The sequence below is a fragment of the Onychomys torridus genome, chromosome 4, assembly GCF_903995425.1.
Source record: "Onychomys torridus chromosome 4, mOncTor1.1, whole genome shotgun sequence".
Taxonomy (NCBI): Eukaryota; Metazoa; Chordata; class Mammalia; order Rodentia; family Cricetidae; genus Onychomys; species Onychomys torridus.
Genome location: NC_050446.1, coordinates 78,383,126 through 78,399,720, shown reverse-complemented (window position 1 = coordinate 78,399,720; position 16,595 = coordinate 78,383,126). Strand labels below are relative to the sequence as shown.

General features: G+C 50.4%; 1 protein-coding gene across 1 annotated transcript in view; it reads left to right on the top strand.

The window, feature by feature from the left end:
• The window catches only part of Nat10 (N-acetyltransferase 10), a 44,136-nt gene extending 31,715 nt beyond the window's left edge, over positions 1–12,421 (top strand). Inside the window, exons 17-29 of the mRNA XM_036185290.1 lie at positions 1,034–1,135; positions 1,227–1,301; positions 1,697–1,813; positions 2,527–2,660; positions 2,864–2,912; positions 4,999–5,095; positions 5,179–5,289; positions 6,212–6,384; positions 6,848–6,967; positions 7,373–7,471; positions 8,227–8,300; positions 9,127–9,210; positions 11,753–12,421. Coding sequence (XP_036041183.1) covers positions 1,034–1,135; positions 1,227–1,301; positions 1,697–1,813; positions 2,527–2,660; positions 2,864–2,912; positions 4,999–5,095; positions 5,179–5,289; positions 6,212–6,384; positions 6,848–6,967; positions 7,373–7,471; positions 8,227–8,300; positions 9,127–9,210; positions 11,753–11,861 — 1,344 coding nt within the window. The 3' untranslated portion in view covers positions 11,862–12,421. The remainder of the gene's footprint in view (positions 1–1,033; positions 1,136–1,226; positions 1,302–1,696; positions 1,814–2,526; positions 2,661–2,863; positions 2,913–4,998; positions 5,096–5,178; positions 5,290–6,211; positions 6,385–6,847; positions 6,968–7,372; positions 7,472–8,226; positions 8,301–9,126; positions 9,211–11,752) is intronic.
• Positions 12,422–16,595: the final 4,174 nt, after the last annotated feature.

The following is a 16,595-nucleotide window of genomic DNA, read 5'->3' as shown; positions in this document are numbered from 1 at the left end:
CTGGAGAAAGCTGACATTCTAGAAACCTGTTCATGGTTGGAGAAAAGGCAGAACTGCTTTTTCTCCTCTTTATTACAAAAGCATTACACGATTCTTGTAAACTTAAAGGCTACATGGAGAAAGAAGTTTAACTCCTGGTATGTATGTGTGTGTGCTCACATGAGTACATGTATGTACATCTGCCATTTTTTCCTTCCCATAAACTTGGGATTATAGATGTCAGACTTTGCTGCAGTGTGTCAGTGTTTGTAATCTACATAACATTTAAAAGCTACATGGTGCTTTATTACATGATCAGACAGTATTTGTCTCACTACTTCCCTGTCGCAGACTGGATTCTCTGGAATTTGTGCTGCTCCATATAGAGCTGCATGTATATCCTGTGTCTTAATTGGTGTGTGTTTAAGTGCCACATGCTGTTTGACCTCCATGGAGACCCTTTTGTGCTCTGGCTTTTGCTCTTGGGTGCCCTGTGAGTTCATAAAAACCTTCGGCAGAGTAATGAAGCCTCTGTTAGTCAGTGTCAGGCTTGAGCCCCGGGGTAGAAACAGTGGCTTAGAAAACCGACACAGGTTGATGCTTGGGATCTGTGTCTAGCTCATGCCGTTCTTTGTAGCTGGAGTTTTCCTGCCTGGCCCACAGTCAGGACAAATCTCTCTCACCCTCCAGTCCCACAGCCGCTCAGGTCCAACCAAGTAAACACACAGAGACTTAGATTGCTTACAAACTGTATGGCTGTGGCAGGCTTCTTGTTATCTACTTCTTCTATCTTAAATTAACTCTTTTCTATTAATCTATACTTTGCCACATGGTTCGTGGCTTACCAGTACCTTACATCTCACTTGGCATATCGCGGCGGCTGACAGTGTCTCTCTGCCTCAGCCTTCCACTTCCCAGAATTCTCCTCTCTGCTTATCCCGCCTATACTTCCTGCCTGGCTACTGGCCAATCAGTGTTTTAGTTATTAACCAATCAGAGCAACACATTTGACATACATAGTATCCCACAGCATTTCCTGTCTTGTTTCCCCTAGGTATGCCTTGAAGGAGAGATTTCCCGCCAGTCCATTTTGAATAGCCTGTCCCGAGGTAAGAAGGCTTCAGGGGACTTGATCCCGTGGACAGTGTCGGAACAGGTAAGGAGGGGCAGTCCTTGGCATGTCTAAGTGAGCAAGCTGACTGCCAGAGGGTGCTTGTGTTGCTAAGCCTCTGGTTTGTGTCTCCCAGTTTCAAGATCCAGACTTCGGAGGCCTTTCTGGTGGACGGGTTGTTCGAATTGCTGTTCATCCGGATTATCAAGGGGTAACACATCCTCTCTTCTGTCAGACCTTGTGTGTTGCTGTTTGATGGGTCCCGGCAGCTTCTTAGGGCAGTGTACCTGTGTGCCTGAACAGGCGTGCTGAAGCAGATTGATGGTTTGTAATTTCCTTCTTCGCTTTGAAAGCCTCATTGAGGAGTCAGCTGGAGAAGTGTCCCTTTCTGACAGTGGCACAGCCTGCATCCTTAGACTCCAGTCGCAAGAGGGCTGTGATTGGTGGGCTAGTCTGATGTAAGAACTCGGGCACACCAGTGTCGGGTTTTATTGATAACTTTTTTCAAAATGCAGTTTGACCAGGAGCAAATGCTTTAGAAGGAAGACAACATGGCTGAGGCAGACTGAGAATGACCTCCCTCTTGTTTCCTGTGTGTGCTCATAGATGGGCTATGGCAGCCGCGCCCTGCAGCTACTGCGGATGTACTATGAAGGCAGGTTCCCTTGTCTGGAGGAAAAGGTCTTTGAGACACCACAAGGAATCCACACCGTGAGCAGTGAGGTAAGCCCGTTCTGGAAAAGCTCCAGTCCTGGGACTGGGAGGATGGGTCTTTGGCTCTTAGCCATTTGGGCAGCCAGCCACTTTCTCCACCCTAACCCCGGTAGAGTGTCTCAGCCTAGTCACCAGCATCATCTGGTGCCACAGCAGAAACTCTGGGGGTGGAGTGCGGCTTAGCAGCCTGCAAGTGTGCTGCCCGGCAAGTTGGAGAAACTGCTCCCCAGTGGCCTCTGTTGGCATTAGTCCAGGTGACAGAGTTGCACTTGCCTTGCTCAAGGCAACCTGCACTAGTGACTTACAGACCTTCACAGATCTATATCGGATGCCCATGGGAGAGCTGCCTTGGGTGAGCTTGTGGGCTTTGATTTAGCACTGGGCTCAGGTGGGTTACTCTCGGAGGTCATAGAGGTACCAGGTGACAGACTCAGTTTCATGCTGCATTTTCAGAACCCTACGTCTGTCCCTTTTAAAGTGTATTAGGCATTGCTAAACCGGTCTTTCCTTGTGTTCTAGCATGGGGACCCTGTGATTTCATACATGCTTAGGTGTGTGGAGTACTGGAGGTGATCACTTGACTCTTGGGGTCCTGTTTGAAAACCATAGGAACACACTAAGAAATCTGTGGGGTTTTTTGTTTGTGTGTGTGGTGTCCTGGACGGCTTGAGACTGCTGCTGTCCACTCTTGCTTTGCTAAGGGGATGGTGTTCTCTTCCTAGGCTGTTAGCTTGTTGGAAGAAGTCATCACTCCCCGGAAGGATCTGCCTCCCTTACTCCTCAAGTTGAATGAGAGGCCTGCAGAGCGCCTGGATTACCTGGGGGTTTCCTATGGACTGACCCCCAGGCTTCTCAAGTAAGTGCCTGTTCTCTGGCAGCAGTGCATGGCAGGGGAAGAGGCCATTTTTGTGGGTGGTGTCTTCCTTTGCAGCTGGGGTCTGCGTTGATGTCTACGGCCTTGTGTTCCTCCTGGCCCTTCTCTCTCAATCTCTCAGCTGCTTCACAGAGGGCATAAATGGTGACACCCTCCCCCACCCTTTCCTTTGCTTTTTTTTGTAGGTTCTGGAAACGAGCTGGCTTTGTTCCTGTCTATTTGAGACAGACCCCGGTGAGTGAGGCTTAGGACAGAGGAGGGTTGGGTTTGTATCTGCAGTTGGCACAGAGCATCAGTTTCTCCTTGGTTGTGCCCTGGGTGGGTGTTCCTGTGCTTTTGCAAGGGATTACTCTAATGGACAGACAAACAGCTGTCTTTCAGAAGCAGGTTGTCACAAAATGACTCCTCTGTGACACCTGACACGTCTGATGTATCCTTGGCTTTGTGCTTCATAATAAAGTGGTAGGGGTACACATGGGCTTCCTTGTCAGATTGTAGGCTCACTCTGCAGGCTGGAATTTCCCTGAGTTTGTACAACAGAACTGGGTTCTGTTGATTTCTGAAGGAGAGAGGTGGACAGCGAGCTATTGGCAAAGTGGGTGAGAACAGCAGAGTTCACATGATGTATTTAGTGCCTGTGGAGAAGCAGCCAGTGCATGGGGTAGCTGTGAAGCTTGTTTTTGAAGAGGTAGAAATAGCAAACAGCAGAACATACAGATGCTTCTCAGAGTGGCCTGTGCTGTGAAGTCCTCAAATGCTGATTGTAGCACAGTCACCTGGACTGCAGCTTAAACCTCAGCCAGGTGTCTGGAAGGGGCCAGAACTGAAGAAGTGGCTGGGGCTGGAGGGAGATGGAGTCTGGGGAGAATGCTCCGAGCAATCTTGTTCTGAAATGGAAGCTCGAAGCCATCCGATACACCACACAACAAAACAGGAGACGTTTCTTGGTGTGTTCCTGTGGTTTTCAAGAAGTCTAGTGCTCAGCCCGGTCCTCCACACACCTAAGCTTGAGTGGAATCGGGTTCTTTGTTCACTCCTGTCCCAGCTCTAAATGGGACAGCATGCACTTGGTGAAGGGATGCGTTCTTAGAAGCTCCTGGAATCACATTGAGTAAGAGGGCATGTGACCACTGGATGGCCAGCACTGTGTTCTGATGGAGCAGGCCTTTGTACCCAGTGGGAGATGATGGAGGTGTGGATACAGGCATGAACAGACAGTCTTTCCAGAAAGGGAAGGGGCCGAGAGTGAGGTAGCTGTGGGGGTTGGACAAGAGAAGATTCTTGTGTGTTTTGTTCACCGCGGAGATTCTTTGCAGGGGTGCAGGCAGAGAGGGCTGACTGCAGGGGTGCAGGCCTTGGGGAGGCCAGGAGGCTGAAACCAGGATTTGGAGGATTGGAAGCACCTCATCCCTCAGCACAGGAGGGAAGAATGTGTGTGGGTACGGCAGCTGAGCTAGTGAAGGTGACTGATTGCGTCCGTTTTCAAGGCCCACAGTGCTGAAGGGGAAGGGGGTGTGGCTCTTGGAGGGTGCAAGGCTGGTGTGCAAGAGCGGTGGCGAGTGTCTGTAAAGTCTGAAGTGAGACTGCTGGAGACGTGAGTGTTGGCAGGCAGCTGGTAGCAGATGGGCTAGTGCTTGTCCAGACAGGGATATAAACCGGCAGTTGTGTGCAGGAAGGATGTAAACCAGTGAGCCACAGAGGCCGTAGGGTGTCTTATGTCCTTGGGCCTTGAGCTTCTCGCTCGCTCCGACTTGTCTCTGCCGGTTTGTTCTCAATGCTGTGCAACAGAAAGCCACTAGGTGCTGGCATCAGTTGAGACCTTGTTTATGTCGGGGAGTCCAGAAGGGTGGCCTTTCACCACTTCAGCACTGAGCGAAGCTTGGAGAAGCATCAGGAGTTTTAGACCTGCCTACGCTACATAGCCAGGCTGTCTTTCCCACACAGAAGCCTGTACATGTACACTGGCTGCCAGCTTAGACTCTCTGGGTTTGTGGGGAAGTTTCTGCTGTATAAACACCAAGAATGCACTGATGGGATGCCTCTTGAAGCATTCATGGCCCTGAGTTCAGAGTCTACCTGCAGGGAGTGGGTGCAGAGCAGAAGTCAGGCCTGACCTGGAGACTTGCCGGGCCGCTCCATTTCCACGGTCTTTTAGGAGGTGGCCTTCATTGTGAACATTAGATACTCAGGTGTGAACTGAGGCCACAGGGGCAGTGTGGGAGCACCAAGCCCTTCTCTGCGCAGTTGCTCTTCACCACCAGGGGGAAGCTCTGAGAAGGGGTTGTTGGGTACCAAGCAGGAACTAATGTGTGTTCCCTAGAACGACCTGACTGGAGAACACTCTTGCATCATGCTGACGACACTGGCTGATGAGGACGAGGTTGAGCAGGGAGCTTGGCTTGCAGCATTTTGGAAAGGTGAAGGCAGTGGAGTGGAGAGGGGACAGGGAGGTGGCAGGCTAGGGCCCCCCAGACTGCTAACTGCCGGCTGTGCCCTACAGATTTTCGAAGACGGTTCCTGGCCCTGCTGTCTTACCAGTTCAGCTCCTTCTCTCCTGCTCTGTCTCTGAACATCATTCAGAACAGGAACATTGCAAAGCCAGCCCAGCCAGGTGAGTTGTTAGCCCAGGAGCTGAGGGCCTTGTCTGTCCGCAGTCTCTCCATGTTGAATAGGCCTCTGTTCCCAAGCCTGTGCTCTGTCCAGGCTGTGACTGGACAGCAGGTGTAAGAGAAGTTCATATGGTGGTTCGCTGTGGAACCTGGTTGAAACCTGGGCTCTGAAGGAGCTAGTCAGACTCTGGGGCTCTGTTTCCTCATTTGTGAAATTGCACTAAGAGTGCAATCAGCCTCTGTGGCCAGTGTGTAGAAGAGTTTTATGCATATAAATCAGTGTAGTTGTGTGAAAATTTAAAAAGTTGTATAAGAGGTCATTTTTCCCTGTTAACAGTTTTATATGTGTCTATGTACATTTTTATGTATGTGTATATCTATGTCCACACACATGTTCCTCTGTGTGTGTTTACTTATCTCTTGCTGATTATATTTCAATGGGGAAATCTGGGTTCTTAGAGCTGGGCAGAGCATGCGCTTCCCTAAGCTGAATCTGGAGGAAGAGTGAAATGGGGAAGGGTGGAGGTGTGTCCTTGGACTGCTGGGGCGTGAGGGGCCTTTCTTTGACTCCGCATATTGGTGGCTTCTGCACCGCCAGCTCAGGATTATATCGACAGCAAGATATTTCAAGAAATTCTTTCTAGAGATTTATGTGTAGACTATTTATTTTGTCTGCATGTGTGCAGGTACACCACATGTGTGCCTGGGGCCTGTGGAGGTCAGAAGAGGCCATGGGAGTTATGGGTGGTTGTGAACTAATGTGAGTTCTGGGAACTGAGTCTGGGTCCTCTGCAAGAGTAACACGTGCATGCTCTTAACTGCTGCGCCACCCGTGCAGCCTCTTCCTGGTGGCTTTGTGTGTTGGGCACTGTCCTGTGAGGGTTGCAGACTGCCCTGACTCAGTGGCTCTCGTTACATATGCAGCCCTAGGCCGGGAGCATCTGGAGACGCTTTTTCTCCCCTATGACCTGAAGCGGCTGGAGATGTACTCTCGGAACATGGTTGATTATCATCTCATCATGGACCTTATCCCAGCCATTTCCCGCTTGTACTTCCTGAACCAGCTAGGGGACCTTGCCCTGTCTGCTGCTCAGTCGGTAGGTCACCTGAGACTCCATGAGAGAGAACGGAGAGCGGTGGAGTTGTTGGTGCAGGGCCTTTAGCTGAGTGCTTAGAGGTAGGTAGCTTTATGCTGGTAGGTAGCACTGGGAGAGCTGATGGGCGGTCCATTCTCACCCTGCAGGCTGAGGTGAGGCATGGCGCTGTAGTTAGCAAGCAGATTTGCTGCGCTTGGAGCCCACGCCCTCCCCACCCCACTTGCTGCCTTAGTGGAAGCCCAGGCTACCCTGGACTCATACGCAGTTGTGAAATGTGTTCGTCAGGACAGTATGAGCTAGAGTGCATTTCAGGAAGGCATGTTTCTTGGTGCCTTAGTAACAGGATGAAAGAGGAGACCAAGGAAGCTCTCTGACTCCTGCTTCATCTAGAGATAGTTCCATTCGCAGGGCTGTTTTAACAGGAAAGACTGTCTTCAAAGCCAGTTGATTCTCCTTCCCCCAGGCTCTTCTCTTGGGCATTGGCCTGCAGCACAAGTCTGTGGATCAGCTAGAAAAGGAGATTGAGCTACCCTCGGGCCAGTTGATGGGGCTTTTCAACCGGATCATCCGCAAAGTTGTGAAGGTAACCTTGGTCCAGGAGCAGGGTTTTGGTCTCTTTCCACTAACACAACATGCCCACTCTTTGTTTTTAACAAGTACTAAAATTTAGATGTATTACACACACACACACACACACACACACACACACACACACACACACACACACACACACGGGTGCGGGTGTGGGCGGGGGCACATGTTAGAGTGTCAGCCAGTGTCTGTGAAGGGCTGGATTCCATCCTAGAGATAACACTGCTGGAATTTGGTATATCCCCAGCCTGTTTCTTGCTCACTATGTGAGCATCTTTATGCCTAAGGTCTAGAGCATGGCTTTGAATGCTTTTCTTTAAGATACTAATGCCTTGTGAGGAGTGAATGACTGACCCTGCTGCTCCTGCATCTTTCTTCCTTCATGTTGTCTTTGTAGCTGTTCAATGATGTTCAGGAAAAGGCCATTGAGGAACAGATGGTGGTAGTGAAGGATGTGGTCATGGAGCCCACAATGAAGACCCTGAGTGATGACCTGGTACGTCCCTGTGTTCCCTGTGGCTGCAAATGTAGCCACATTAGCCTGCCTCCACATTAGACTGTCCTCCATGGCTTCAGACCTGTCCTGCAGGCTGGAGGTGCTGGTGCATGCCTGACATCCCTGTACTCTGAGGCTGAGAGGCAGGAGAATTGTTCCAGATCAAAGCCAGCTTGAGCTGCTGTTCAGAGATTTTTCTGTTCGTTTGTTTGTTTTGGTTTTTGGTTTTTTGAGACAGGGTTTCTCTGTGTAGCTTTGCGCCTTTCCTGGAACTCGCTTTGTAGACCAGGCTGGCCTCGAACTCACAGAGATCCTCCTGCCTCTGCCTTCCAAGTGCTGGGATTAAAGGCATGTGCCACCACTGCCTGGCCAGAGATTTTTCTGATAAGCTAGCTGGATACAGAACAAGACTTCTTTAAAAGAAACAACTGAAAAAGCTGGTCCTTTGCACTGGTTTAGCTAAGCAGCAGCATTCTGTAGGTCTAAGCCAGTGTGGCTCTCACTTTGTGCCTCCTCCTGAGTGTGGGAGTATAGGACTTGAGCGGTATTGGTGCACACATCGACTACCCTTTCAGATACTTTCCCAAATGCATACTTGATGGGTGTGCATACTGTGAAACTCTAGTAGCTGCTTGTAGTATTCTGAGGATACCTCAGAGGGAAGTGTCTTTCCTCCTCATCACACTCTGCTTCCCCGTCTCCTGGGCCATGTGAACTCCTTGTCTCTGACCCTGCTCTCTGCCTGTGGACCACAGGATGAAGCAGCAAAGGAATTCCAGGAGAAACACAAGAAAGAAGTGGGGAAGCTGAAGGACATGGACTTCTCTCAGTAAGGCCCCTCCCACTCTCAGGAAATCAGGAGTTCTTCCCTGGCCTCCGCAGCCTGCAGAGTCTGCTGTGGGTGTCTCCTACCCCAAGCCCCATATGCTCAAACCGTTTCAGGAGCACTGCAGTGGAGACCTGGCAGTCTGTCCATTTCCCTGGACCCCAAGTTGTGCTCTCATGATCACGTGGGTTGTGTTGCTCCTCAGGCCCCTGCAGGAGGGATGTTTAGCAGAACACCCACTTTGAGTAGTCGTCTCTTCTCCAGGTTTGGCTTTTGCCTGTGAATTTTCGAAACTTGTTTGAGGGGTTCTACCAACCAAGCTCCTTGCTCCAGAACCCTGTGTACAAGGCCTCATGGTCTTGAGATGGTCCTTGAGATGTTTCCTCTCCTCTCACCCAAGGGCTGACAGATCTCACAGTCCCATAGGCCAGGCCACACGCAGCTCGTCTGCACCCAGATCATTGATGATGGTGATTGGGCAGATGGGGCGGCCACGAGGCCATTTCAGGGTGCCAGACTACTTTCTGCTTGATGTGCCAGCACGGCTTGAGAAAAGATGTTGCAGGGTAGGGAGAAGGAGGTCGTGCAGGGCAGGGGCAGTGGTAAAGGGAGCTGTGGCAAGGCTGCTTTTGCCCTGCCCTGGTGGCCCCTCCCCCGACCTTCATGTGACTGTTGTGTTCGGAGGGGCTGCACCTCGAGCCTGGTTGTGCCTGTCCCCTTCCATGTTAGTGCAGCTCTTCTGTGTCTCCTGGTAGGAAGCGGCTGGTGTGGGCATCTTGTCACCTTCATATTTCCTCTTAAGCGGTCTCTCTTGACGGGCTCGTTACAGATACATAATCCGTGGGGATGACGAGGAGTGGAACGAAGCTTTGAGCAAAGCCGGGCAGAACGCCTCCATCGTTAGTTTGAAAAGGTGAGGGCCGGTGTGTCCCCATCTTCCAGAGGGCGGGAGCACAGGAAGAGGGAGGTGTCCTGGTTCCTCCTTCCTCTGTCTTCTAAGTCCCCTGGTAGCACATCTGCAAACCAGGCAGCATCAGAGGCGTGGCTCTCTTGTCTCCTGTGCTCGGCAGCAGGCCGGGGCTGGGCTCTTGGAGGCAGCCTGAGAGAGCGGGCCTGCTGCTGTGTAAGCCGTCACAGTGGCACCAGGGCCAAGTGTTTGCATGACTTCTTCATGGCAGTGAAGACAGGGCCAGCGTTGGTCCGGTGTGTCCACTGCAGACTGTCATCTGAGTCACCACATTGCCTTCCTCTGAGCCACTGCTTCTCAGAGCCCTGGCTCCTTCGTTGATACTTCCCCTAACAAGAATTAAAACAAACTGAAAAATAATTTGTTCAAAATGAATAATAGTGTAGGTTTGCATTTAAGTGTTTGGCTGTGTTGTTTTCTTTTTTCAATGCTGGGGATCAGGCGTAGGGCCTTGTATATGCTGGGCGGGTCCTTTGCCACCAAGCTAAGTCTTTTTTTTTTAAATTTATTTTTATTTTATGTGTGTTGGTGTTTTGCCTAAATGTATGCCTGTGTGAGGGTGCCGGATCCCCTGGAACTGGAGCTATAGACAGTTGTGAGCTGCCATGTGGGTGCTGGGGATTGAACCCTGGTCCTCTGGAAGAACAGTCAGTGCTCTTAACCTCTGAGCCGTCGCTCGAGCCCCTCCAAGCTAAGTCTTGAGAAAGACAGGTTTTCACTTTGGCCAGTCCCATCTCTGACACTGAGTGACAGCTAGCTTCTGGTGTCTGCCTCTGCAGTTACTGTGGCCCCTCCCCCTCGTGCCTTCTGAGAAGCACATGCAGGAGACAGAGAGCACCAAAGGCAAAGGAGGGACCAGCGTTCAAATGAAGATAGTTTGACTTCCTTGGCCACCCCAGGCACCCCGAGATCACCAAACACCTTTCCTCCTAGTATCTCATCGGCAACGTGATGAATTTGCAGATGGTGTGTCTTAGCTCCCTCAGGACTAGCAGGAGAGCGCCTGTGTGCCCGGGGTCTGCACACAGGAGGCTGGCATGGCTGCTTTGGGCTTGTGGGAAGGGTGAATTGTTGGCATTGCCATAGTTACCTACAGATGGGGTTCTCTAAGAGTTGCTATTGTGGGAGTGTTTGGGAAGGCTGAGTGATGAATTCCAAAAAGTCAGGGATTGCCACCCCATCTCTGCAAGTCACTCCAGCACTTTGAAGGGCCCAGTGCTGGTGGCAGCCAGATCCTCCAGGGGCCTGTGGGCCTGCTGTCAGCCCGACCTCTGGTTTGAACCCTGTGATAAATGGAGTAAGCTCCCTCATGCTCTAGCTCTGCCAGTGGCTTGACTGTCACAAAAGCCTACTGTGGAGACCCCCAACTCGGAGCTCTGCAGAGCGAGCCTGCCCGTCAGCTCCCGCTGAGATTGTTGGTGAGGGCCTTGTGAGTCATGTCAGCCCATGTGGCCCATGGACTCGGGACCTGGAATGCAAGTAGGGAGGCGAAGTAGTCAGTCTGTCCTTGGACATTCCTTGAGGCCAGCTCCTCACCCCCCACCCCTGCACTTTTTTTTTTAAAGAATTTTATGAGTGTTTTGCCTGCGCACACCTGTGGAGGCCAGAAGAGGGCATTAGATCCCTGGAACTGAAGTTAAGCAGTAGTTGTGAGCTACTATGTGGGCACCAGGAGCTGAACCCTGATCTTCTGAAAAAGCAGAACTCAGAGCTGGGCATGGTGGTACACATCTTTAATCTCAGCACTCAGGAGGCAGAGGCAAGCAAGCATATCTTTGTGAGTTCAAGGCCAGTCAGAGCTACATAGAAAGACCCTGGAGACCCTGGCTTGGGAACAAAAAACAGTAGCTGCTCACTCTCAACCATTGAGCCGTCTCTCCAGCCCTTACCTATCTTACTAGTTTTCCCATGAGGTACTTGACGTATGTAATGTTACAGTCTCTGGATGCTCTGTCTTCATAGGGAGCCTGTTCCCAAGGCAAAATGCCATTGAAGAATCTTATCTCCAAGGGCTTCTAACTAGAAGGTTACCCTGGCATGGGGCAGTGACTCCCAAGTCACTACTGCTGGGGGTTTGTGCTATTGATTTAGGGAAAATCAGCTAATAGCAGTACCTCAGGAAGGACACAGACTTTCCTTGAAGATCCTGCGTCTGTGCTAAGAACTGCCTTTAGGGTCCCTGGGTTCTCTGGGGGTCTCTGGTGGGAATGGTCTGTCATGGAACTTAGATATTTGAGCTCTTATGATAGGATACCTTAGTGCTCTGAGGAGAACTCTGCACTTGCTGCCCTTAGTCAGCCTGGACCTTGTGGCGTGGTCGCAGCCCTATATGAAGCCTGCTATCCCAGGAGGCTTGCAGGGAACGTGTTTGGGTGACAGGCTTGTGGGGCGAGGATCATTTTCCAGACAGCAGCCTCTGGTGTTGTAGATCTGTGCTGTTAATGCTTTCTGTTTCTGTCTCTGGTGCTGTGGTTTTTTTTTCCTCCAGTGACAAGAAAAGGAAATTGGAAACAAAACAAGAACCCAAACAGAACAAGAAGTTGAAGAAGAGAGAGATGAACAACAGAAAGGACTCGAAACTGAAGCGGAAGAAGTAGCTGGGGGAGACGCCGGACTTGAGCTGTGTTTGGCTGGGCAGCCGTGTGGACAGGAACCGTGATGAGTCTTCAGCAGAGGCAGGCCTGTGATTCCCTCTGTGGCTCCAGCCTAGAACTCGATGGGTAGGGAAGCTCTGGCACTGCCGGGCCTGTCACTCACCCCAGGGCCACGGTCTCATTTTGGGCCAGCTTTCCTTCCAGGCTCTTCCCCTGGCCTTCGGCACCTTCCAGTACACGCCTCCTTGTGGAGTGCTCTGTGTCACTGCAGACTTGCCCCAGCACTGAGGCCCGGGTCAGCAGGACTTCTGTCCTTCTGTTCCGCTCTTGGATGCAGTGAGTCTGCTGTCCTCCGTGTCCCAGGAACGCCCGAGTCCTTAGGTAGGCTGCAATGTCTGAGCACCTAAATTAAATGCCTTTTGGTTGCTTCTTCTTTGGAGAGACTGTCAAGAAAGACTCTTGCTAGCAGAAGTGAGGGGAGGGAAAGAATATCTATTTTTAATAAATGACACACCATAGACCATTTGCCTGTGGTGCTTATAAAATCTACTTCCGTGAAAATAGCATGTTTCCCTGTTTCTTCTGGTGAGTTTTGGCTGCCAGGTCAGAAGTGGAGGCCTAGGTATCAAGGCCATGGGTGTGCTGTGGAGATAGAGTTCCAGCACCTTCTCGGCACCTTCGAGAGATGTGGCAGGTACCCAGTGGCACTGTAGTCACCTTGAAAGTTAGTGGTTCCTGCTGGGTCCTACGGTTCATCCTGTTTGTTGAGACAGAAGTGACCTGGTGTGTCACACACCCCCTGGCCCATGTCTAGTGGTGTCTGTACTATTTGTTTATCACTAGTTGGTGGAGTCTAATAGACAAGGAAGGAAGGATGTGTCTGGACCAACAGGTAATGAGAATGTGGCTCACCCTGTGGGAGAGGCTTTGGGCCCCCCTGAAGGCTGCACCCCTTCCACTGGTCCGCAGGGAGCTTGTTGAGGAGCCAGAGGAGCCAGGAAAGGGATCTTTTTCACTGTTTTCTTGGGTAGTCTCCCAAGCCTGCTGTTGAGGGAAGATTTGAAGGCATGGCCAGAAACCAGAATGCAGGTGCTAGCTGAGAAGAGTAGCTTGCACCCCCCCAGCCCCTAAAACTGCCCACTGGCTCTGTCCAGGCTGCAAGGCCAGGCCCTTGTGAACTTGGCCATGGCTGTACCCTGAGCCTCTGAGATCTTGGGCACAGTGTGGTCCAACTGTCCCGTCTCCACGTGGAACAGTTAAGAGGTAATGTGGTTAGGGGGGCTTTTGTGGATCAACTTGAGAGCAGGCCTATTATAAAAGCCTGCTATGCCTTAGATGAACCTTCTTGTCACACATGGGGACACAGAATCACTACTACTACATGTGGTAGTGACACAGAGTCACTACCATCAAGGCCCTCATTAGGTTCTGCCTCTTGGACTTGACAGCTTCCAGAATTAATTCATTTTCTCTGTCTGTCTGTCTGTCTCTGTTTCTCCCTGTCTCTGGTTTTTTAGACAGGGTTTCTCTATGTAGCCCTGGCTGTCCTGGAACTCGCTCTGTCAACTAGGCTGGCTTCCAAATGAAGTTAATTTTCTGTATATTGGATATTCTGTTACTACAAAATGACATGTGGCTTCACCTTGCTCCAGGTCCAAGAGGGTCACAATTGAGTGGTGGTGATGGTACTCACATTCCAGCCTTGAAGAACAGTGGCTTGAGGGTGGGGAGGCTGAGACAGGATTTGCTTAGAACAGTGTCCAACTCCTAACAACAGTGGGCCCAGTCTGGGTTCTGGTTGCTCCCCAGGAGCTACTCTGAGGTGATGGAATGAATGGCGGGCCATACTCTTAAAATAAGCCTGAGCTAACCAGACACGTGAGCAGCACAGTCTGTGCCCTGCAGCTGGAGGTGCCCAGCTCTGGGTAGGAATTGTCTTGGGCAAGGTGCTTCTCAACTTGATCAGGATGGCTTCTCAGGACACAAAAGGAAGCAAATGCCCCCACCTGCTGTGTTCAGTCAAGGTCCTTTTCAAAGCTTGTGTCCTAAGCAGGTCTCAGCATTGTCTCCTCCAAACCTGAAAGGGCATGCCTCCTTCAGACCTCACCATCTGGCCCCCAACAGAAAGACATCTGTAAAGCTCCTTTCTCTCAGGAAATGTCACTTTTGAAGTGAAATCAGGCCAGCTCTGCATGTGTCACCAGGATGGGAAAGGGGCTAACAATATTTGAACAAAGAGAGGGTTCCTTCACCCCTAAGCTGTGAGAGGCTGATGCTAGGCTGTTGTACTGTTCCTGCTGCCCATCTGGTCCTGGCAATCCCAGCGGACGCTGGAATGACCAAGAAGAGACACAGGAGTGTGTACACTTGTGCTGGGGCTCGAAGTGGGCAGGAGGTAAGTGACAGTCACCCTGGGAAAATGTAGGCTCATCTATAGCCATTACAACCCAGCGGCTTGTGTGGACCTGGAGAAGGGCATGGATCTAGAAAGCCTTTTGTATCTGAGTATGTGACTTCAGGCTATAGGGAAAGGGGTTGCTTGGATTCTGTAAGCAACTGTAAACAAAAATCCCAGGCATTGTGCAAAAGGAACTTTCTGGTTTGCCAGCCCTTCATCTGCACAGGGGACTCCTAAGAAGAAAGGAACCCAGCTTAGTGGAGAGAGGCTGGAGGCTGGGAAAGCCTGGAGTCTTAGAGTTTTCTTTGGTGGCCCAGGTGGCTTCTGTGTTGGTAGAGCGGTCTCAGACACCTGCTGCACAGATACTGTCTTGTCTGCTGTCCCTGGGTACAGTGCTGGGGTCTCTAACTGAACCTGGAGATAGACTGGCAGCCAGCAAGCCACAGTGATCCTAACTCTGGCCCCCACAGTACTGACTAGGGGGACGGGTACACATGGTTACACCCAGCTCAGATCCTTTATGCTTCCACAGCAAGTGTCCCATTGAGCTATTTCTCTGCCTCTCTGCAGACCTGAGGATCGAACCCAGGGCATTGCTCTTGCTAGGCAAGTGCTCTACCACTGAGCTAAATCTCCAACCCTATTTCGTTTTTTTAAGATAGGGTTTCTCTGTGTAACAGTCCTGGCTGTGACCAGTCTGGCCTTGAACTCAGAGATCTTCCTGCCTTTGTCTCCTGAGTGCTGGTATTTTTAAAGGCGTGGGCCACCATACCTGACACTCATTGGTATTCTTAACTTTGAATTTTTAAAGTAACTTTGTGACATCCCTATCCTCTCACCTTCCTTAATTTGAGCTTTTACATGTTTTTTCTTTTTCTTTCTTTGGTCATTTGTAAGAGTTTATATTTTAGAGAGGTTAACCTTTCATAATTTATAATATATCTGGGAATCAAACTTGGGTCCTCTGCAAAAGCAATATATTTGCTTAACTACTGAGCCATCTCTCCAGCTCCCAATCTTTGTTGTTTTGTGAAGCAGGGTCTCAGTTTGTAGCCCAGGTTGTCCTGTAGCTCACTGGGTAGCCCAGGCTGGCCTTGGACTTCTTGATCCCCTTCTCCCACTTCCCAAAGGCTAGGATTGCAGATGTGACCAACATGTTTGCTCTTTAAACATCGTAAGTTGCTTATGTATTTGGAGATGAGGAGAACATGCAGATGGGAAGAAAGCGAATTACCCATTTTGGAATGGACAGATCAGGAAGGGATGTGGTGGACAAGTGTGTGTGCTGCTCTTGGTGAACGGCTCAGCTACAGCAGTGCAGCTTACTCAGGCTTACTGCTCATGCATGTGTGTCTTTCCTGAGCTGCTTGGGTTTCCGTACAGCATGGTGGCTCCTTCTAAGAGAGGACCATCCTGAGAGCAAGGTGAAAGAACAAGACTTTATGGTCTGGCCTTAGGTAATACTACCTCATATCTACCACCTTCTGTGTGTTGAGATAGTTAGAGTCTCTCTGGAATCAAGGGGAGGGCACATAGACTTTATCTCTAGACTTGGCTATGGACAGATAATGGGGTTACTGTCTTTAGAGGGTCCATTATACCAGTGAGAGTCATCTATGTTGTAAGGTAGTCATTATTTTCTGGGTTTTGCTTTTTTTTTTTTTTTTTTTTTTTAACATGGATCTCATATAGCACAGGCTGTGTAACCACGGCTGACTTGATCTGATGCTCTCGCTTCCACCTCTACAGTGCTAGAATTGCCGGCGTGCACCATCACCTGTCAACTTACTTGCTTACTTTTTAAATTGCTGTATAGTGTGCCCCCCTCCCTTCCTTTCTCCCCCCTCCCCCCTCCCCTCCCTCTGGTTTCTCGTGTAGCCCAGGCTGCCTTCAGACTCATTAAGTAGCCAAAGCTGGTTTGAACTCCTGATGCTTCTGATTCCACCTCACAAGTACTGGTGTTAGCTGTATGCCACCACCTAGGAAGTAAGTTATTGTTCTGTCTCCCTGCCCCCGAGGGGTCTACATAGCCCCCACTGGCCTGGAACTCATTATGTAGACCAGGCTAGCTACAAACTCACCGAGATCTGCCTGCCTCTGCCTCCTGAATGCCGGAATTTAAAAATGTGTGCCACAACACCTGGCTTGTCGGCTTCCTTTTGTGACAGTCTCACTGTTTAGTGAACACTGGCTTGGAACTTAGTCTGTAGCCCAATCTGGGTTAGATCCCATGATTCCCTGACTCTGCCTCTAATACTGTTGTTGCAGGCAGACACTACCACTCCCAGAAAATTATTGTGTGATATTTCATTGAGTGTGTATAGTCCAATTTATGTATC